The 23,392-nt window shown below is 44.2% G+C and overlaps 1 protein-coding gene across 4 annotated transcripts in view; it reads right to left on the bottom strand.

Annotated features, from left to right (window-relative positions):
• Window positions 1-23,392, bottom strand: part of DOCK11 (dedicator of cytokinesis 11) — a 189,510-nt gene that overhangs the window by 110,261 nt on the left and 55,857 nt on the right. For all 4 annotated transcript variants that reach the window (XM_026478872.4, XM_057313809.1, XM_026478874.4 and 1 more), the window contains exons 7-13: window positions 17,185-17,319; window positions 14,566-14,743; window positions 14,090-14,169; window positions 12,638-12,721; window positions 9,148-9,288; window positions 7,747-7,959; window positions 984-1,106 (exon numbers count right to left, since the gene is read on the bottom strand). In XM_026478872.4, the coding sequence (XP_026334657.2) occupies window positions 984-1,106; window positions 7,747-7,959; window positions 9,148-9,288; window positions 12,638-12,721; window positions 14,090-14,169; window positions 14,566-14,743; window positions 17,185-17,319 (954 nt within the window). The remainder of the gene's footprint in view (window positions 1-983; window positions 1,107-7,746; window positions 7,960-9,147; window positions 9,289-12,637; window positions 12,722-14,089; window positions 14,170-14,565; window positions 14,744-17,184; window positions 17,320-23,392) is intronic.

Genomic DNA, 23,392 nt, shown 5'->3' with positions numbered 1-23,392 from the left:
CACAGGCGCTAGGAGCTGACAGAAGATTAACAGCCCATAGAGTCTAAACGGGCTGTGAAGTGCCGGCTGGACGCTTGTCCCTAGGGTGCAGAATGCTAGAGGCTCTGATCTATATCGTGGAGACTTTTCTCTCCCACGCAATTAGTCACATGTCTCCTCCGCATCTTCCGCTCAATAAACACTATTTGGACACACAACTAAATGCCACCTACGCCAGATCGACTCCGTAAATACTCAGTAGCTGGAGTGCCGCTAATGAACTGTGCCAAGCACACTTTCGCTCTCTGGGCCTCTGTGTTCTCATTTATAAAAATGAGAGGAAAGGACCAGGTCAGTAATTTGCAGAAGTCTGGATTTCATGATCCAGAAATTTGGACGATTATAGGGGCCGCTGCCTTTTCACGGTGCCATCCGAAGACATCCAACAGTCACAACAATCGCTACCGTTCCATAGGCCAACATATCGTGAAAGACACCCAGGCGTGATGTTCAGAAGGCAGGAAGAACAAAAATCTCAGAATAAAGGACGGCCCCTCGAATTGAACACACTGAGCTCCGTGAATCGCTCCTTCTCTTGTCTTTCTTTTGCTTATCACGGACAGGAGGAAATTGGAGTGTAGACTGGCATTTGGCAACCACGGGGCTGGACCTCCCAGCTCTGACGTTCTTGGGCTGGATGTAAGGGCTGGAAATAAAGAGTAGCTATTGCCAAGGATACGGTGTCAATGAACAGATGTCGCCTAAAAGCCTTTTTAGCTCTTATTTTGATAAGCAAGCAGAAATCAGACTGTCATGTAAACAGAACATAAATGAAAAGGGGAAAAGTCATGTTCAAACTGTAGCATGCATACTCACAGAGCACACCGTATTTAGGGAATAAGGCTCTTTGGAGGGTACTGTTAATGAACAGTACCATTTCAAGTATCAGTAAAAGGCAAATTTTACATTAAGCCAAAATGTTCACAAATGAGCTTTGTCCATACCTTTGCCGGGTCTGAATTTTTGATGTAGGGTTCTGCACAGTGCGCGATGTTTCCCTGGAGTACCTTTTCAATTCTTGCAACCAGAAAAATTTCAGGATGTGGATTCGTCGCTGAGAAAATTCCCTGGGGAAAAAAAAATTACTTCCTTTAGACATTTTTTTTTAAAAGATTTTATTTATTTATTTGGCAGAGAGAGACAGCGAGAGAGGGAACACAAGCAGGGGGAGAGGGAGAGAGAGAAGCAGGCTTCCCGCTGAGCAGGGAGAGAGAGCACAAGTAGGCAGAGAGGCAGGCAGAGGGAGAGGGAGAAGCAGACTCCCAGTGGAGCAGGGAGCCCGACGTGGGCCTCGATCCCAGGACCCCGGGATCACGATCTAAGCCGGGGGCAGACGCTTAACGACTGAGCCACCCAGGCACCCCTCCATTAGACATTTTTATGTAACTTCATACCTACAGTTGTGTGGTTGATGATTCCTGGTACTGTGTTTAGTGTCGAATGTTGACATCTAACACAGGGTCGTGTCTAGGACCCTGCAAACAGAGAGCCTTTCTTTTCATACAGTTCCTAAAGCTCCCGGTGCTTCTTTCAAAACAGATTTTCTATTTTGTCACCAACTTCACATCTATTCGTCCCTAAGGTACAGCTGTGGCCTCTTGTGTTTGGCTGTGTCCGCAAGGTGCCTTTTTAGCCCTAAGTGAATACAATGTGTATTGTTCGGCCTCGCGCGCATGTGCTGAAACAGTGTGCGTTTCTTGAGTGGAACCGGATGTGCATTTTCAAATGCAGGGGCATGTAACTCCAGGTCAGTTCACTCGCAATTAATACTAATTGCAGCTGACAGGAAGAAAATACTGCAGTTAAAGAGCACCCGTGCTTTCAAGATGGGGACAGAGGACGCAAAATTTGGGTTTTTCCCGCACGTTCCACTTAAGGGTTACGAACATAGATGCAACCAAAGTTACATATGTTTTCTTTGAATGCACGTGAAACCACCGTGTTATCCACTGCCCAGCTCCCCTCAAATCGACTATCTTCCAAAGAGCCGCTTAGATGGTGAGGTCCGTCGTTTAAAGGGGCACCACACAAATGAATTCGGATGGAAAAACCCGTCACTGGGATTCTACCAAGCTTTATTTTTCTACTCGGTGTATTACCAACTGTGTTAAGATTGTGCATTCCAGTTTTCAAAATATTTCAGACACATTATCTCATCTGCTCCGGAGCGAGCGGTCCATAGAGTACAGGAAAGACGAGAAAACTCCGCGTGAGACCCCAAGTAATTGCTCCCCCTCCCTGAGAATCCAGTGGCTTGTGAAGATCCCTTGGAATGGTGGATTCACCCTTGAATTCCCAAGCAGCGAGCAGGGAAGGAAGTGGTTAAAAACTGCTCGGGAGTTAAGATGTCCTGGGTTTAAATTCTGACTCCACCATTTATGGGGTGAGGCAAGTCCCATCCTGTGTCCACACCTCAGGCTTCTCATCTAAGAAATGGGGATGATGATAGCAATAAGTACTCCCAAGACTTTCTGCATGGATTCCATGTACTGCCCGCTAGGAACACCCAGTTATTACTTGAGTGGCCCAAAGCACCTGCAAGGCCACAGAACCTGATTTCTGGTACTCCCAGGAGCATGCGGCTCGGGTGGGGAGATGCGCTGGGCAGCCAGCCCCTGCTGACCACACAGAAGGTGTGCTGAGCATTGCACTTGGAGTATGCTCATACGTCCCAATTGTCACCTAACCGTCCTACATGGGTTTTGTGCATTATCCTCCTTGGTCTTCAGGAAAACACCCTCGAAGGCAGGCACTACGATATACCCATTTTACAGATGAAGAAACCGAGGGCTTACAGAAGTTTATGCCGTGAGCGGATAAAGGAGTTCGCAGCCAGGGCTTCCGGACTATACATACAGCCCATACTATGCTGCCTCTCAGCCCTGAGAGCCCCTCCTCCAACAGCTCACACAATGAGGCTGGATGAGAACAGCAATACTGATGTTTGCTACAGCTAACGCTCATGGAGTGCCTACTATTCTCCTTTCCCAGTACTCTGTGTGTTTCCCCACACTGATGCCAGCAATGAGTATTATAATTTTGAAAACTCTGACAATGGCTAAGAGCAAGTGCTTTCGCTTGGGTATCTGTGATCACCATTACTGCCGCTCTACTGTGGGCCATGTCATGCTGAGCAAACATGGCAGCCTAGCGCCGTGCCGAGTGCTTTCTGGGGACAGCGCACCTTGTCAGAGCCTTACAGCTGCCCCTGCATGCAAGTACTATCATTTCCTCCCGTTTACAGATGAGGATGCTAAAGCTTAGAAGCGTTCATTTCTTTAAACAACCAGGGCTTCCAGTGTAAGGGGGACACCATCAGGGCTGTTCTGCCTTTTGTCCCAATCAGCTTCAAGCACTCTCCCTGTCCTCAGAACACAGAAGGGTAGCCAGAGAGCACCCAGGAATCCCCACGTGGGCCGGGAGTCTGGCCCTGTAGACAAAGCCTCTGGCCCAGCCATCTTTTTCCACCTAGGAGGCATGGATGTGGCTGCCCCAATCTCAGGGTAACTCTTACCCACTTGACTGCCCCTCTCCCTCTAAAGAAAGGGTGAGGCCCCCTCATCCCAGGCCCCAGCACTTACAGAGCCCACGGCAGGGCTTTGGGGGGAGACTCTGTACCCTTTCACCAGGCCAACTGCTGCCCCCGGGGGGAGCCCACGGAGCCATGAAGAGCCAAGAATCAGCATCTCCCCACAACCCCAACCCAAAGTCAATCAGGTCTGACCTTGGGAGACATGGGGGGCCAAGCTCTGTCAGGGCATCTGGGAAGAAAGTGCCAGGCAGCTGAGTATAAAGTGACTGGTCATAGTGACTGGTTGATGTCAGGGAGGCAAAACTACTCGATAGACCCAACTCCCTCCTTTCCTGTGGTCACCCCTTTGTTCCTCAGGAAGCCAATGGAGAGAAAGACTCCAATGAACAGATGGGGAGGGCCTAGAATGGCCCCCAGACACCCACCGTCCACTAAACCCTGGGAGCTGCCTCTTCCTACAGATAATGCTGCCGTTCGAGCAGCCTTGCTGGAAGGGCTGGGGCCACCAGACAGCCCTTTCCGGGAACTCTGGGGAACTGGGCAGTCTCCCTCTCTCTCTCGGGTAACACAGAAGCAGTACAACACAGGGGTAAACACCTGGCCTTTGAAGCCTGCTAGCCCTAGTTTCAGGTCCTGTTCCTCATCTTCTAAGTTCTGTGATCCTGGACAAGCTACTGGACAGCTCTGTGCCTCAATTTCCTCATCTGTAGAATGGGTATGGTACCAGTACCTACCTACTTTGGTAGGGTGTTGTGAAAATAAGGGACTTGATAAAAGAGAAAGAGAAATACAGTGGCACTTAAGAAGTGCTAAACTTGGGGCACCTGGGGGGCTCAGTCGGTGAAGCATCTGCCTTCAGCTCTGGTCACGATCTCTGGGTCCTGGAATCGAGCCCCGCATCAGGCTCCCTGCTCAGCAGGGAGTCTGCTTCTCTCTCTGCCCCACCCCCTGCTTATGTGCTCTCCCTCTCTGCTCTCTCTCTCTCTCAAACAAATAAATAAAATCTTTAAAAAAAAAAAAAGAAGTGCTAAACTAGCTGGCACTGCTGAAGAACGGATGGGCTGGGATTCGGGTTCAGATCCGCCCATGTTCAGTCTCTCTCCAACACAGCACTGCTTCCTCACCCGAAACGGGAAGAAGGTGAGAAAAAAACTCCTCCAAAATAAAACGTTCAACTAGTTCAAGTAAATGACCGCTTCCTGGTATCATCAGTTGATCCGAAAAGGTTGCAAGACAATAAAGCCATCTGAGGCCACTGCCCATCGGGTCACCTTCCCACCGCTCCTCCATTCTTCTCAGGCTTCTTCTCCCAAGCCCCACATCTTCCGTGCGGCCCTCTAAGGTAGCTCCCACCCCCCGAAGCCCCCTTGGCTCCCAAACACCTCTGCTACCATTGCAGGATAGGCTGCAGCATGTAATTACGTTCTGCTGGCCGTTGCTGGCCGGGGTCTTTCCAACAGACCTAGGTTCCCATCCTACCTTCACTACTATCAGCCGTGCACTGGGGGCCGGCTGACTTCACCTCCCGATCTGCCCTCTCCTCCCCTCCAAAGCAGCCAGGAGTACACTATTTCACAAGACTCTGACGATTACGAGACACCAATGGAAAATTCTGGCACACCGGAGGTACTGAAAAAATTGTTGATTTTCTTCCTGACCTAGATTACAAGTGGGATGACGTCCACGACCACAACTTAAACTCCGTGCCTTGAACATACAGCTAAGTACACTGAAGAAATAAAGTAAATACATCATTGGCTTAAAGGGGCTTATTTGATACGGTGCAGGAAATTTTACACATAATTCAGTGGCAGGTTCTCAAATACTTTTATACTGCACTTGCTCAATCTCTTCTAGAAGCATAGGCCATAGAAGTGAATGTTCACACATGTGACAAGCATAATCTGAGTAACAAACCAAGAGGCGATGTAGGGCTGCCTGGGTGGCTCAGTCAGTTAAGTGTCTGCTTTTGGCTCAGGTCATGATCCCAGGGCCCTGGGATCGAGTCCCGTGTCTGGCTGTTTGCTCAGTGGGGAGTCTGCTTCTCCCTCTGCCTGCTGCTTCCCCCTACATGTGCTCTCTCTCTCTCTTAAATAAAATCTTAAAAAAAAAAAAGAGGTGACGTAAAGCTACCACAGATCCAGAGCCCAAAGAGGGAAGTAACTCACATGCAAAGTCTTCCCCCACCATTCAGCAGTCTGTACCAATGAGCGTAATCCTGAACCCAGAAAACCCCAATGTTTGGTATTTATTCTAAGGAGATAATTCAACAAGTGAGCTAACATGCATGCACGAGGATGTTCAATGCAGCGTTATTTATGATATCCCAAAATGACAACTATTCCGATTAGCTTAATTGATGGAATACCAGGGGTGCCTGGGTGGCACAGAGGTTAAGCGTCTGCCTTCGGCTCAGGGCGTGATCCCGGCGTTGTGGGATCGAGCCCCACATCAGGCTCCTCTGCTATGAGCCTGCTTCTTCCTCTCCCACTCCCCCTGCTTGTGTTCCCTCTCTCGCTGGCTGTCTCTATCTCATAAATAAATAAAAAAAAAAATTTGATGGAATACCACATTAGCCTTTAATAAGAATGGGAGTGATCCAGAGATGTGGATACAGGGTAAATGTGATATTAAATAAATACAGTAGGTATAAAACGGCATGAACAGGATCTAGCTTGTATAAGAACATACATAAGATCTATGTGTTTATATACACACAGAGCTGTCTAGAAGGAGGTTAGCCAAAATGTTGACAGTTATTGTCTATGGGGGGTGACTTTTTCTTCTTTATGCTTTTTGTACTGTTTGAATTTTCTATACTAATACATTTAGCTTTATATTCAGAAAAAAAAGGAACCACGTTTTTATTGGGGGAAAAATAAATCTTACAACGTGAGCTGCTTTGTTCTTTGTTCTTATGCCTCTTTCCACTTTCAATTCTATATCACAGTCTAGTTTCCTTTCAGTTGCAAAAGTCGAGAAGGAAGACCATCACTTCTGTTCTGCCTAACCTCTCGTGGCCTGCAGTGTGGTCAGAGGTCAAAATGTAAAGGAAGTGTCGGGCTCCTTCTAAAGGGGCTTCTTTGCAGCAGACAGGACAGAGAACGCGGCATTACATATGTGACATAAGCAGTCCCCTCCCACTTCTTTGCAACCAGAAGTTCTCGTATAAAGAGCCTTTATGCTCCACTAAAACTACCTATTCATGTGGGGTCAGCACGAACGCTGCCCGCTCGCAAATGAAGCTCCCGAAATTCCAGACAACATGGAAGATTAGCTCTGGGGCATCTACGACTTGGCCACCGATAGGAACGATTTCTGGAGGAATCTGACCATCAGTGTGGGACTTTTTGCTGGGGGGGTCTGGCCAGCCAGGAAGTTAAGGGACACTGACCTGATGGCACCTCAGCCAGGGGTACAGCCAAATAGACACATGGAACCCCTGTCCTCTACTTGAACCTTCCAGAAACACAGCCTCCATTCTGTGACCACCACAAGACTTGCCCGGACGTTTGGCTGAAGTTTCATTCAGACGGGCACCTTCCCTTCCCTGCCTAATTTCCTTTTCTTCCCTTGAACCCACTCAGAACTCCATTCTCTGGTCAGCAGCCAGGCTTCAGCTAAAGTTCTGTAAAGTTCTGTACGTAGCTCCTAAGTTTCTGCAAGGGGGTGCTTCTTGCTCTTGTCCTAAGGAAAAATCTAATGGTATTTTAACAAATCTCTGGAACTAAAGACTGCACCCCAAGCCAAAAACCCAAACCCAAACCCAGCCACCTACTCCTAACGGAGCTGGGAATTAGGGATGGGGGGGGGCGATGGCAGGGTCCGTTTTTTCTTCGAAGAAACAAGCCTTCCAGGCGCCCGCTGCCTTGCTCACGAGTACGCACAGGAGTGTGGGGGTGTGCCTGCGTCTGTCTGTGTGACCTACATTCCAGCTCACAAAACACTTCCTCTGAGACTCCCATCACGGGCCCACTGAAAATGTTACGTTGCTGAGGCGTTGCTGGCATATGCTGGTTTCCATTCTGTCCCTCCCACTTCAGTGCCCAGAAAAACACCTAGCCACAGACCTTACAAGAGATAGAAGGCTTGGGAAAACATCGGTCTGCGCGGATGTAATAGCCCACGGGTGTGTTTCAGTGTCTTATTCGGAAGGCTAAGAGAAGACTCTTTACCTGCTTTATGTAGCGTAACTGAGATTCAGCAATTCCATGAACAAAAGACTCTGGTGAAGAGCTTTTCAGGTTTCCGTCACCGGCCAGTTGGGCTGAACCGCCCCACAGCATTTCCCGGACAGACGGGGGGTTCAGGTCTACGTGGAAGTCGGCTGAAATCTTGCAATTGTTCCTTACATCGAATAAGGCGAGATTGATAAAAAAGGGTTCAACCTGGGAATGAAAACAATGACATATGGAAGCGAAGACTTTTCGGTGGGGTGGGGGAGGGACGGCAATGACAAAATAATGTTTTGATTCCTCGAGGCTCTGCGATTGCAGCTTCTTTCTGAGTATGACATTTAGCTAAAATTGCATTAGGGCTCATTTGCATATAAGAAAAGGGCACTTTAAAATAACAGGCTATCAAATGTTAACTTTTGTCAGGTATAAATAATTTTGCAAGTTACGCTTTCTTTAAATGAGTAGAAATCAGAAGCCACATTTAAAGAACATCAGTTGTTCTCTGAATAAAATGTAATTCTCTATAGATTTACTGAAATCGCTGAAAAACAATGCCAATTTTATAGAGTAAAAATAAATCTTCCCTTTTGTTATGTTACAGCTTACCGGATTATACCTTTAATAAGAGCTAATATCAGTCAACATCAAATTACTTGACAAAAGCTTTGCCCCATCAGCAGTTTTGGAAGACACGATTCCTCCCTAGAGATGGCATTTGAAAGCTGGTCACAAAGAGAAATTCCGTACCAAATGGCATAAAGATTAACCCTTTGTGCACAGGAAGTCTGCTAGCGCATTTTAGCTATTTTGGAAGAGAATAAATCATCACTGTGGATATTTGTCAAAGACAAAACCAGAACCAAAAAAGAAAGATGAGCCTAAAATGCAGTCTCTTAGACGATTTTACATTTATAGTTTCAAGTGTTTCTGAGTAACTCAAATGATCCACGACAGCTCATAATTAGAATTTTCTGTGAAGAACAGAATGAACTCAGTCTAGAAGGAGTAAGGCTAGCTGGGCATACGGCATCTGTATCCCCGCCTGGTTTGAGTTCCTTACTCATTGCGATGAGCCAATCGCACCGAAGTCGTCATATTCTCTGGCAGAATTCGCAACTTGGAGGATTGTCCAGGTTCGAGGGACATGTCCCTTTTGAATGTCAACAGCCTACTCTATCTGCCATTTTGAATAGGTTAATATGTTCATGAATCCTCTCAGGATGAAAACATAGTCATAGCTTGGCAACAGAAAGGCACGTATGAAATGCCTCCATGTCAAAGTTATCACAGCCCGTAGCAATGGAATTTTCATCCCGTAAATTACTTCTAGTGATAAAAAAGCAAAGCATTTCCTTAACGCACTGGTTTGAAAGCAGTAGAAGGAAAAGTCATACGTACATTTGTGGGTGGTCCTTTTCCATTGTCTCCAACTTGACCCAAGATATTGAAAGTTAAATCATGGCAATTCACCAGGAAACGTTTATTGCACTTTTCCTCAAATGGCTTTATATCAGGTTCAATTCCTGAAAAGTCCAACCTCTACAAAACAGATGATAATAAATCATTTCAAAAAAAAAAATAGGATTCATATTAATATAAGTCTATAGGTAAAAACTGCAGAATCCTATGGTTCTCTATCGATTCTTCATTTGAACGTTTTTTTTTTCATTCAGCAAATAAGTCTTTCTAGAGCTCTTACACCAAGGTTCAAACACTGACAGGAGCTGAGGGAGGTATTCCTGTCACAGTGCTTTAGATCAGACTCTCCTCAGCTCCTCTGGCCTCATCTCCCACCACCCTTGACTCCCCTCTACCCCCACTCTCTGGTCCCGCCACAGTGGCCTCCTCGCTTATTTCTCCAACATACAAAGTACACTCCCACCCCAGGGCTTTTGCATTTGCTGTTCTGGTAGACAGATGCACGGCTCACTCCCTCATCTCATTCATGTCTCCGGTCAACTGGCATTTCCACAGAGACCTTCCTTCACTCCCTAAGGGGACACACTCTGACAGTCTATACTCCCTTTCTTTGATTTAAGTCTTCTAACATGACTTTTTCATATGTCTTTAGTTGTTATCAGTTTTCCCCACAAAATACATGTTCCAGTATGGTAGAGATTGTGTCTTTTATGAGGTGTATGGGAGGCAAAACGGCCGTGAATGGACATGAGAGGCATCAAGAATAACACGATGGTCTCTACTGTAGACAATTCGACTGTGGTGTCATGAACTTGGTTGCAAGATAATGAGGAATGGCAGATATGGGGGAGGAGGAGTGCAGACGGTGAGCTCAGTTCGGGATGTGTCCAATTTGAGGTGAGGTTACTAAGTGGCTGGGAAAACGGCAGAGGTCTGGGCTGGAGATTTGAATTTGGGAGTCAGTGGCAGCTAGACCCTGGGGACCACCTCCATTTCAATGATGAACAGAGGGAGAGGCGTCTGCTTTGGAAAGTGATAAACACTGAGCTCAGCTTCTAGCAGAGCTGGGGGATGTGCTGTGACTGCCACAGAGATATATTTTTTTTAATTATTGGTATTTCGAAAAAATGTTTTTTAAGTTTGAAAAACAGATATTGGGGGTCAAGGATTCCTCTCAGCAAGGGAGGAGTCTGCCTCTCCTCCACGAAACTCCTAGAATCGTCCTCCTCAGCTCACACAGGTCAGGCAATCTGAGTTCATCCGTTCATTCTGAGTATCCGAACAGATTTTACGTTCTGGTCACAAATGGGAAGAAAAGTATAGATTGTGGGACAACTTACTATACTTTAAGACCTGAGACAAGGCAGGCGGGAAATGACCGGGTGAATCTGAATAGGATATACTGCCAATATGGAAAACTCAAAGCCAAGAAACACAAGAATTTTTGTCAGCTGCCTAAGTAATTCAAGCCAAAACAGGTATTGTGCCGGAAGAGTCTTGGATAATTATAGCTGTTCTGACCTAGCCTGCATCACTGACAAAATCCTCCTTATATGGGCCTAAGTATAATATTCGTACCTGAAAGTGCCATTCCACCCCCCTGAGTCTATTTATCTACAAACCAAATACAAATGTGTGGGACTAGACAGCTCCCTCTTGAACACTTATCTCGGCAGCCAGCAGAGGCAAGTCATTGCCATGGAGATCAATTCTAATTTCCGCCCATTTATCTGCTCTCCCTTCTATCTTATTCAGAGAGTGGAATGTGAAGAGAAACTGGACTAAACCACCCCAGCCCCCAAATCCTTTGCCTTCTGAGGCCCAATGCTGGGACATGGGGCCTTCCCCAGGAGTCCCCGAGTTGGAGCCGTCTCCTTTGGTCAGCCAGTGTTTCCTTATTCTCTAAGGTCAGTGGCAGAAAGATCTCTCTCTAAACATCATACTGTGGTCAAAAGATAAGGCTGATATCCTAGGATGGCACTTCACCTAGAAAAGAGACTCAACACATATGGCACAGATTTCTCTGCGAGGACCCTGCCTTCCAGAATCAACATTAAATTCAACTGCTCTGTGCTTTAAAGTTTCATCGCAACTCTGAATTCTTCACTGGCTGTCGTAGCTCACTGATAACTGATGTCATAGTTTGAGTTCAGTTCCATGACCACAAAAACATTACACCACAAGTTTTTTAAAGACACTGGATTGAGTTTCAACCACAGTCAATTGGCTTCTTTGTATACAATGAAAGAGCCTGACATGTCCAATTAGAGCCCAATGGAGGGGGGGTTTCAGGGGGTGGGGGTTCTATAAAAGGCTCAGACTTGTCTGGAACAAGCAACTTTCTGAATGAGTATCTTAGAACTAACACTCTCAAGACCGGCTATATATTTTTTTCTTTTTGAAATCACATAACTTACACAAACGGTATCATACTGCTATGGAAAAAAGTAGGAGATGAAATTTTTTAAAAAAATTTTTCCCCCAGTTTTTTTTTTCTTGTGTGGTATTTTTATTAAGGAAAAATGTCTGCGTTATATATAGACTATACACTTTTCCCATTTCAAACTAAAAAAAGAAAAAAAAAACTTAATTAGAAAACCATTCGAAACAGAAAGAAGGAACAACAAAATCAGTCTTCCCCCAATTACATTTTTCTGATCTATTTTCACTGAGAAAAAAACCATAATGCACATACAATGCAAACTTTTCTATTTAAAAAAAAATCCCCAAATTTCAATCATGAATCTCACGTAGAAAAAAAGTGAAAAAAAATTCATCTTTCCCCAAATGATTTCATGTTCGTGTGAAATATGTTAAGAAAAATATGTGTGAGACTTACATACAGTTGAATTTTTCCATTTAAACAAATCAGCAATTCGATCAGAAAATACGGAATTAAATACGAGCCGCACAGATCCTAGTACGGAGTGCCTCACTCTCATGCAAGATGGTGGGATACACAAAGGCACATAAGACTGCGTGTCCTGGCACCTCTTTCCCCCGAAAGTTGGATTAAGCCAGACGTGAACATTATCCCAGTTCCAAGGGCTCCATCAAGAGTAGAAAAGAAACCACGTTTCTCGTATGACTTGGTGCTCGTTATACTGCAGATATTTCCTGCTACTAGATCACACTTGTATTTAATGGGTTAAAAGCACAGGAACCATCTTTAAAGAACCATCTTTAAATGTTCTTTCATTTATTTCTTTTGAGGAGATGAGGTGAAAAAAAATAAAGGGAATGGAGGGAAAAAAAACAACAACTGTGTATTCAGTCCCAAACTATTTGCATCTGTGCCAGTCTCTTGAGGAAAGTCAGTCAAGCTCCCTGTTCGAAGTCAACACGACGAATATAAAGCAATAGGTATCGCCCAGTGGTACAGAAATCAGTGATTTCAACATTTCACAGACGTTGTTCATCTAAATAAGCGACAATTCTATGGTTATTTAAAGAAATAGATCATTAATACCTGGACCTCCGAATCAAAAGAAAAGAGATTCTGTCTTCCATCTCCTCTACTGAGTTTGTTTAGCTGTTCAGTTTCTCTGCCATACTAAAATTAAAAATACACACACCAAACATTACTTCATTTCCTTCAAAAAAGTATTAAAATAACATTTAAATAATTAGTTTGTGTGGGGCGCCTGGCTGGCTCAGTCGGTAGAGCACGCGACACTTGATCTCAGGATCGTGAGTTCGAGTCCCACCTTGGGTGTGGAGATCACTTAAAAATAAAGTATCTCGTCTGGGAAACTACCATCTGGCAGATCTTCAAAAATATACTCTTCCCTATCTCCATTTACTTAAGATGGATAAAAAACGCTTGCTGGATGAGAGTCACCATCACTAGGACCCACGATAAGCTATAGATCAGGCTTTTACACTTTCTACGAGTCTCTCATAACATCAAGAATATTGCTCAACCCCCAGTAGTACAAAAAAGGAATCCAAGAGACTTGAATGCAAAAGAAAAATAAATGACAAAGCACTCTCTCTCCCATAGCCAGGGTGTTAGCCATGGGATCTTATACATAATTCTGATTCCAACACTTTAGGAAAAACAGTGGGCCTAGAACATCGAAGACTCAGAAAGGATACGTTAACATCTACAAAATCATAGAAAACCTAGATCAGGGGATCATGAGTGTGTTCCTAAGTTTTGGAAAACAACTGTGAAGTTTGAGGGGGTAATTTTTTAAGAGAAGGATAAATTTAAAGTATAAATAAATAAATAAAGCAGAAAAAATAACTTCTAAGCTTGCGTAACTTAGTAGTCTAGGAAGAGGAACGAAGTAAAGAATATAAATAGGTTTAATGAGGATTTAAATGAATAAATGGGTTATAACCTATTCTACTATAGTTTCGAGTCCACGTAGTAAACTATGTAACCTACTAAGACAGGTATGAGAATCATCTCTGCACTTTCTAAATTAGCTCATTTCAAACTCCAAAGAGCGGAGTAATTAACACAAATGATGTCTGGTCACCAAAATCTTTACCTGATGAAATATATATATATATATATATATATTTACATATAGACAGAATATGTGGTTTTCATATGAAGTTAATACATGCAAATCATTAGATGGAATATCATGTTCGATCTGTAGCAATAGCCCCTTGAAGGAAGAATATTTGTTTTATGAATGACATACAGTAATTACACTGATTAAGAAGGAACATGAATAAAGTCACAAAAATCTAAAAGCACCTCCTGACATCTAGGGGGAAAAAAAAAAGATTTCCCAACTGTTGGCCAGCCCTTGTAACTTTTCTCTTACAATCTCTACCTGTATCACTAACTTGCTGTGGTTTTTACCTTAGAAATGACAATGCCAAATGGAACCCAGCATTAAAACTTTAATAGCTAACCCTGCATTGTCTCAGTTGAAGGCAAGTTGCCATAAGAAAGATGTACCTTCATCAGTTCCGGATGCATGCTCCTTTCCAAACTGGCCATGATGTTCTCGGCTTTTCCTTGGCTGCTAGTTTCATCTTCTGCAAATTCATTAAAAGCAGATGTTCCAAACCATGCAGACCATTCCTAATCACCTAAGAGGAATACCCTAACTATCTCTCCCACCCCATCCTCTCCTACTAGATTTACTGCAAAGAATTTTGATTATGAAAGCACAGGGAACACTTTAATGGACTTTTGACAATCTGCCATGAATTCCCTATCCGTTTTAGTCTGGTTATATTTCATGTGTCAGAACCCATGCAGCATCAACTCCTAAAAAAAAAAAAAATCTATCAACCTCCATAGTTACTTTTAATGAGGAAGTAGGTCAACCTTCAAGATTAAGAGTTCTGTATTCTCCCTACACAGAGGACATTCCCACGGATTAAAGACAAGAGCTTTACCTCGATAATGAATCATTTAAAAATTCTGACCTTGGGTTGTTTCTACTGTCTCCTTTTTCTCTTGCACTAAACTGTCGGTATTGATCTGAATAATCTTTTTCAAAGTTAGCAGCCATTCCTCCATTTCCTGCTCGGTTTCAGCAGCCAGATAATGGCTATACTTATCTAACATCTTGAGTTCAAATGCATGACGGCGCATTTTGGGGCACTAGAGAAAAAAAAAGAAAAGGCGTGTGTTCAGTTAGTTTAGTTACCCTTTCAATATTAGACTTCATTCGTTTATTTATTTTTACCTCAGCTCAGCACATATGTACGTCAATACTGTCACGAAAGAATTGCTTCTTTCAACGAGAAGCAGAAACTCCCAGACGATGAAGGACCATGTCAAATGTACCTTTTTTAGTCCCCTCAGTACTGAGCACAGTGATATATACACAAAGTGGTTGTGCTTGTTGGCCGAGTATTATCATGTAAGGCCCTCTCCCATCCTCCACACCTAGAGAATCCAACTGCCACCGTAAAAATCAGCAAATGTTTGTAACTATTTCTACCCCGCTGCAAGTTTGTCTTGCGTATTTATAGATTTTCAAAATCAGCCCTTGAAAACAGGCTCAAATGGGATTTGAAATAAACCTGGTACTTATTCACATCACACCGTAAAACATGCTACCGATCCCCAACTCCCGGCACCGTGAATGATAGGAAGTGCGTCAGGTTAGCATAAAGAAGACTAGAGTTGGCTCACATTACATGGTGGATCTCAGTAAAAAATATGGAGACGACCTATGCCGAACACCAGCCCAGAAGGAAAACGAAAGCCGCCTCCTTTCCTAAAACCTGATGACGCCTACTTTTACCCTACCACCTTCTGGGTCGGGACAAAAGACATGACACACTCCCCCTCCCCCCAAATACCTCGGCATTAATTTCAAGAAAGGCTCGCAAATCCATAATTTCCCACCACATGGCCATCATTCAAGAAGGAACCAAGAAATTTCCTCCTTCTCATCTTCAAAGTAGAGTGAAGGATGAAATTAAACGGCTGTAGCAAGTCCTCAAGATTTATATATTTGAAAATATTTGGGAAGGGGAATCATAAAGAGATGGAGAAAGCAGAGGCTGGGACACTATAATGGGCAAACTCCGGACTAGAGCGAATTGAGAAAAGCTAGGAATCGTGTACTCTCTTTCTTCCAGTAAGATAAGAAAGCTGTTTTATATATATATATATATATATGTATATATATAATATGAATTTTAATATTTTGTATATATATTTATATATTATATAATTATATGTTATATATTTTATATATATTTATACATTACATATATTTATACATTAAATATATGTATAGGATACATATTTTATATTTTACATATAAAGGCACCTTTTATAGATATATAAAATATATATAAAATATAAACATATATATATTTTATATATGAAGGTACCTTTTATTCACATAGATCTTTATTTTTTTAAGTGTCTTTTATTCGATCCACATGACAACCTCATTTTGAGTGGGATTAATAATAAGTAGGATTCAGTGGGATTGACAGTAAGATTCAGATAGGATGAGCACCCTGCACCAGCACCTCCTGCCTCCCCAGCAGCTAAGTGCTCCTTAAAGTCAGCCACGCCACGCAGGCTCTGTAGTAATGGCTCTTTCTCTCTGCCAATCGACCTCCTGTTTAGATCATCTCTCTGCCCTGTGTCCCACTGCATCTCTGTCCACGCCCCCTCGGTAACGCACATCAGCGAACGCACATCAGCGAACGCACATCAGCGAACGCTTGTTAAGGCGCTCCTGGGCGCACAACACTACTAATTATTACAGGGGACACGGACACGAGTAAGACATGGTCCCTAGAATCCCAAGAGGAATATGCAGAATGAACCACAAATTAGAGTATGATTTCAGTTCTAGGACCGAGGAAAAAGCAAAGTGGTGCACAAGCAAGGGGGAGCTTCATTCCACGTGGCAGGCATGAGGGTGAGGAGAGAAACAGAAAACATCTCCTGGTGTAAGAGCCATTTGAACGGAGTCTTGAAAGGTAAGGTTCAAACAGGAACAGAAGGGGAAAGCGTACGCCAAGCAGAGAAACAAGTGGAAGAGAGGCAAATACATGCGGAGTGGCTAGAGCGCAAAGTGTCTACAGGGTGCGGGGGGCATGAGGTTAGAGGGTAGGCTGAGGCCAAATCACCGTGACCTGCAAGGTCATGGTAAGCGCTTTAGCTCTTCCTCTGCAAGATAATAAATCAAGAGCCAAAAGGTTTTAAGTAGACAAGTGAAGGACCCCATCTCTGTCTTCGGAGGATGGACTACAGCAAGGCAACAAATCAGAAGGCAGGAAGGCAAGACTCTAGGCAAGAGAGGGCAAAAGGGAGAACCAAAGGGCAGTGGGAGTGGAAAGAAGGTAAGAGATCAAGAAGCACTTTGGAGCCCGACTCCAAAGGCCTGGGTAAAACTTGAATTCTCACACAGAGCGAGACTAGGGCACTGAAGAGGATTCTGAGGTTCCCAGTATCAACGTTTTGGTGGATGGAGATGCCATTGACCACAACAGAAAAATGCGGAGGTTGTTAATAGCTGATCAATAACCCTCTTCAAGAAAGAGAAGAAAAGGTGACTTCGATAGCCCTACCTGAACAACGTCAATGCAGGCGTCCAAGTAGATGCAACCTTTAGATTCCTTTGAGTTTTTCTCATCTTTATAGGAGTTGAGAATGTATGAACCGTCAGGAAGCTGAGTCAAGTAAAAATACCGTCTCTTGAATACCTATAGGGGAAAGACCAGCAATGATACATTTGTTTGAACATTTAAACAGTTTATTTGCCCTAAAAACCTTCAAGGGCTTGCTGCAGCCATTGTACCTGGACAATCTTCCCACAACTCTGAGAAGTTGGTAGGAATTACAATTATCTTTACTTTTTTTAGACGAAAAATTTGAAGTCAAGTGATTTCCTCTCAGTTAATCTACAGAGGACGATGTTTTAACACTTTAGAGTTTCGAAAGCACTTTTGTATCCAAAGCGCTGTCCATTTCACTATTACGTCCTTTTCCCAATTAACTGCAAAACCACGACTGGATTCTTATCATTTCATTCATGTCACCAGGACTCCAAGTATAAACAGGAAAACATTTTAAACGTTTGGAAAAAAAAAAAACACAATACAGCTAAAAAATTAAATCAAAAGACAAAATATATATACATACTCATACCCCCCGTCACATATACTCACCTCACCTGCACCCCTCACTGCGCTCACCTATGCTGTCCCACGGCCCCACTTCTGAAACGCCAGGGAAACACCGAGAGTCACTGGTTGCCTCCCAGTTGTCACTGAGTACTCCGAATGTTGAGATTTGAGTCAATAAGCCCACTGGGGTTGTGCCATCCGTTTGAAATTAGGCATTCACAACAGTTAGGGAGGAACCTGTCACTACAACTCACAGCGAAACCCACAAGAAGGGGGAAAAGGAGGAAGACAGCTGGATTCATTCACGCTAGCCCTCTAGGCTCCCCTAGAAAGTCTTAGACCTGATCAAAGACATTAAACGGCGGATTTGGAGCTCTCTGATGAGCCTGTGGTTCTTTTAATAAGCCACAGACTGGGGCACCTGGGTGGCTCAGTCGGTGAAGTGTCTGCCTTTGACTCAGGTCGTGATCCCGGGGTCCTGGGATCGAGTCCCACGTCGGGCTCCCAGCTCAGTGGGGAGTCTGCTTCTTCCTCTGCCTCTCCCTCCCCCCCTGCTCATGCATGCTCTCTCTCTCTTTCTCTCTCAATAAATAAAATCCTTAAAAAAATTAAGCCACAAACTGCAGACTGTGTCAAGCATCTGTTATAGTAAAATTCCCCCAGATGAAGGATCTAAAATCATTTCAGGGTGGGAATGGAAAGGGACTAGGACATAGGCTCTGGGTGATGATTGAGGAAGCGCTTTCCTACACTTCCTGTCTTACAGAAGTTGGCTTTAAGGTGTAAGCTTGCCACTTCCAATAACCCATCTGATCATCCGGTCTGATCTCGGACTATTTTAAGAACTTTAATCATGGAAAGAGTGTTATTTGGCAGGCTCATTCTTGAAAGTGACTTAATTTCTGGCAAAATATCTGAAATATCAACGATCTATTTTTCCATAGCATGAATAAGCAAAATACATACATGTTAAGTTGCATTTCTTTTTAGGAAAACCAGGAAAGAGAAATAATATGCTCGTAGTTATTTTTGACTTGTTTCAATAGCACTGATTTTGGAACGAATGACAAAAATATACCAGCGTGAGGAACACCCTAACAGGTTCGACTGGTAAATGCTACAGCTTCCATTTCAGGGAGTGGTCATGTGGGTTTGTACGGTATCAACAGACAGGAGTCCAAACGGAAAATATCACTTTGTTTTGCAATGCCAATCAAGTGAATATTACTACATAGGTACAGAAAACGTGTGTGTGTGATCCCACAATATGAGAATATATGCTCCTCATTATTGGATTCACCCACATTTAAGTTTCCTGAAGCTGTAACTGAAGAAATCTAGATTCACATACAAGGAAAATGTTAATCAGAGTGCTGATTACCCACACACACAGACACAGCTGACTCCTGGACAACATAGGTTTGAACTGCACAGGTCCACTTACGTGTGGATTTTTTAAAAAAATACATTACAGTATTGTAAATGTATTTTCTCTTCCTTATAGGACTTTTTTTTTTAAAAGATTTTATTTATTTGAGAGAAAGAGAGCATGGGCGGGGTGGGGGGACGAAGGGGCGGAGGGAGAGGGAGAAGCCGGCTCCCTGCGGACCAGGGAGCCCAAGGATGGGTGCAATCTCAGGACCCCAAGATCATGACCTGAGCCAAAGGCAGACGCCTAACCGACTGAGCCACCCAGGTGCCCCTCCTTATGACTTTCTTAATAACATTTTCTTTTCTGTGGCTTGCTTTATCGTCTATAGTCTATCCCACATACAACATACAAAATATGTTACTCGACTGTTTATGTTATCCGTAAGATTCCGGTCAACAGGAGTTAAGTTTGGGGGGGTCAAAACTTACATATGGATTTTCAACTGCACAGGGGGGTGGATACCCCTAAACCCCCACATTGTTCAAAGACCAACTGTCTATGTTTGCTTGTTTTCATGACAGTGGTTCACATGTCATTTAAATGATGGGACAAGACGACCTAAAATTACACGCTGTGCCCAAATGAACAAAACACCCCCTTTTGAAAGTTATTACAGTAATTATGTATGGCAAAAATTAAGATACATTTTCCGGGCACAAATTACAACCAATTAGAATCTGACCTGTGACTAAACCTAAAATTCCAGCATGATCCACTTGCAGAGCCCAGCGCCAACAATAAAGAGAATGGCAGAAGAACGCAAAACACAGAGCACAACACTTGTGGCGCAGAGTCAAATTCGAGTCTGTGAATTTTTTTTCACGTACAGCTGCCTCACCAAGCAAAGACATTTCGTGGCAGCGGCCACTTCCAAAGTGAGCAAAGCACATCATTACAATAGAGAGGGAAAGGGATCTGAAATTACAGTCAATCGCTTCCTGTAACAGTGCAATTATGTCGAAATGGGACACTGAGGTGGGGAGCTCATGAATCTGGGGAGAAGGCAGATGCCTGAAAGTCACACGATCTGGATTCTTGTCCCGCACTCTGCTCACCAGCAGCCAAGCTGTCCTCAAGAGCCCGCTTCTGTTTCCTCACTTGTAAAATGGGATCGGGCCAGATGATCTTGTAAGATCATTTTTTCATGATCTACAAAGAATTTTCTTGAAATTGAACAAATAACACGGCAGCCTTCCCAGGCTAGGGGCCACCCTCCCCCAGCAATTTCCTACAGGCTTGAAACACATTTGTACAGTTAAGGAATTTTAAGTCGTTTCTAGAAAAATCAGACTCAGCCCCAACAACAGAGCTGTAAGATCTCTCCTCATTCTAATAGTCTAGGACATACGTTGGGTTTCATCTCCTGGGAAGCTGTTAAAATAATGACTACGTAGAACAGTGGTGATTGTATCATACCTCTCAGCTTGAAGGCCTCGAGTCCTTTGTAACCCACAGCTAATTCTACTGGCTTCCCACCTAAAACCACAAATCCCTGCCATAGCCTAAGATGGTGTACCTGTTCTGGCCTCAGCTTACCTCTTGGACTTTATCTCTTCTTCTTTTTTTTTTTTAAAGATTTTATATATTTATTTGAGATTGAAAGAAAGCAGAAGCAGGGGGAGCGGCTGAGGGGGAGGGAGAAGCCGACTCCCCGCTGAGCAGGGAGCCCGACGCGGGGCTTGATCCCAGGACCCTGGGATCACGACCTGAGCTGAAGGCAGACGCTTCACCGACTGAGCCACCCAGGCGCTCCCCTTGGACTTTATTTCTTTTTTTTTTTTTTAAAGATTTTATTTATTTATTTGACAGAGATAGAGACAGCCAGGGAGAGAGGGAACACAAGCAGGGGGAGTGGGAGAGGAAGAAGCAGGCTCATAGCGGAGGAGCCTGATGTGGGGCTCGATCCCAGATCGCCGGGATCACGCCCTGAGCCGAAGGCAGACGCTTAACCGCTGTGCCACCCAGGCGTCCCTGGACTTTATTTCTTATCACACTAGTCCGCCTACACTGGCTCACCTGCTGCTCTGCAAACACCCCAAGCAAGCACCTTTGGGTCTTCGCACTTTCTGTTTCCTTGGCCGAGAATCCTCTTCCTTCACGTAGCCACAATGGTTCACTCTCTTACTGCTTTCAGGTCTTTGCTGAAACCTCACCTCCTCTGAGAGGCCTTCTATGAGCACCTCCCCTCCGCCATGGCACACTATTTTATCCTTTTCATACAGCCATCACTATCCAAATATAACTTATTCATCTGTTTATTTGCTGTCTGTCTCTTTTAGACTGTCAAGGTCCATGTCTCATCCACGGCTATATCCCCAGCCCCTACAACAGTGCCTGGACTCAATAAAATTTTGCAAAACAAATGATGAATGAATGAACAATTCATTCTCCAGTACGGATTCTCCAGTGGTTTCATCCAATGGGATGGTATTTCTCTGTAATGTCCGTACTCTTCCTCCTCCTCCTCCTCCCTTTTACTATTTTTCCTAGATGGTGGACACAGCTGAAAATTGCCCCACCTGACCTGATGAGAAGCACGGATCCCAATGAGTGGCCCACTCAGACCACCCAGAAGAATAAAACCGAGAGGGAGCCAAAGGAGGTAATTCTCTGGGATCATGTCCTGCCAAGTCTCCTTAAAACCCTGAGCTGTCTGGATGACAACCTTTTAAATATTTACCACATGACCCTTTCTGGAGCGAGAACAAAGGCTTTCTGTCACTCCGTGGAATCAAAGTTGGAAGGTCAGCAAGTTTGAGCACCAAGTATCCTCAAATTAGGAGAGCCTTTTATCATCTGATATAACAAATCTCAAGAGGGTTCACCTATGTGTGTTACCTAGAGGGTAAGTATTCACTGTTAGGTTACATGAACCAGGAGCCCTGGGAAAGAATGCTGTGCAGGATTTAGGGAAAGCAGGCCGGCAAAGTAGGTGGGCCAGGAGCAATGCAGGAATGGGGCAAGAGAGACTTACTTGACTGTCTCAGAGCAGAAAACAAGAGGCGGCGAGGAAAAGAAGAAAGCAGGAGAGCAAGAGACGTCCTGGATCTCAGAGCTGTTCCAAGCAAAAATGAAAGAAATAATAGAGAAGAAAACCCCAGGACTTATCAGAAAACCAAGTTGCAATTAATATAAGAGAGCTGAAGAACCCCTACCGGTACATTGGCAACCTAATATATCACTCAACTCTCTTCACCGTATCATTTTACAGTCCTACCAAGTTTTAATATAGCACACTGGTTTACCTTCTGGGAAACTGGTTAAAAATCAAATAGGCTTTTTTCTTTTTTTTGAAAGAGAGAGAGAGGTAGGGGTGGAGGTGGGCAGGGGGAGAGGAAGAGGGAGAGACAGAATCCTAAGCAGGCTCCACGCCCAGCACAGAGCCCGATGCGGGGCTCGACCTCACGGCCCTGAGATCACGACCCGAGCCAAGATCAAAAATCCGATGCTTAACCGACTGAGCCACCCAGGTACCTGTCAAACAGCTTTTCTTAAATAACTCCACCATATGTGGGCACTGGAGATTTTTAAATTATTTAGTTTGAAGCAAAGTCTAGAAGGAAAGGTCTACAATCTGCCCTTCTCATTATGACAGACTATTTTATCAGCTTTATTTCAGCATATCACAGCCCTGCTCAAATCTTCAATGACCCTCCATCACCCACATGGCAGGGCTCACATGACTGACCCCACCTTCAAGGTGCTCCCACAGTCCCACTAATAATATAAAATAATACAAATGGCTGACATCCGTGGAGTGGTGACTACTGTCGGTCTCTGGCTTTCCTCACACTATATCATTTAATCCTCATAATAACCTTGTATGATGACTACTGTTAACATCTCCATGTTACAGAGGAGAAACTGAGGTGCAGGGAGATACGAATGGACCAAACCAAATTTATCCTCTCATGACTACCCAACTTCACCTAACACACCTGCTGACCTGTACGTACCGCCTCCAACACTCACTTCCTGATTTTCTCCCTTTGAGGCCCTACCTTCTTCAAGAAGCCGCCTCTGACCTCATTTCACAGTGACCTGGACTCACACAGCACCTGGTCTCTGTACCACCTTTAAGCAGTATACGATTTTTTTAAGTAAACTGTGTGCCCAACGTGGGACTCGAACTCACAGCCGCGCAATCAAGAGTCGCATGCTCTACTGAGTCAGCCAGGCGCCCCTAAACCATTTTCATTTTGTGTCCCATCTCCCCGA

This window comes from Ursus arctos, chromosome X (genome assembly GCF_023065955.2).
Source record: "Ursus arctos isolate Adak ecotype North America chromosome X, UrsArc2.0, whole genome shotgun sequence".
NCBI lineage: Eukaryota > Metazoa > Chordata > Mammalia > Carnivora > Ursidae > Ursus > Ursus arctos.
The sequence above is the reverse complement of the archived record's forward strand: the minus strand, read 5'-3'. Positions and strand labels throughout refer to the sequence as shown.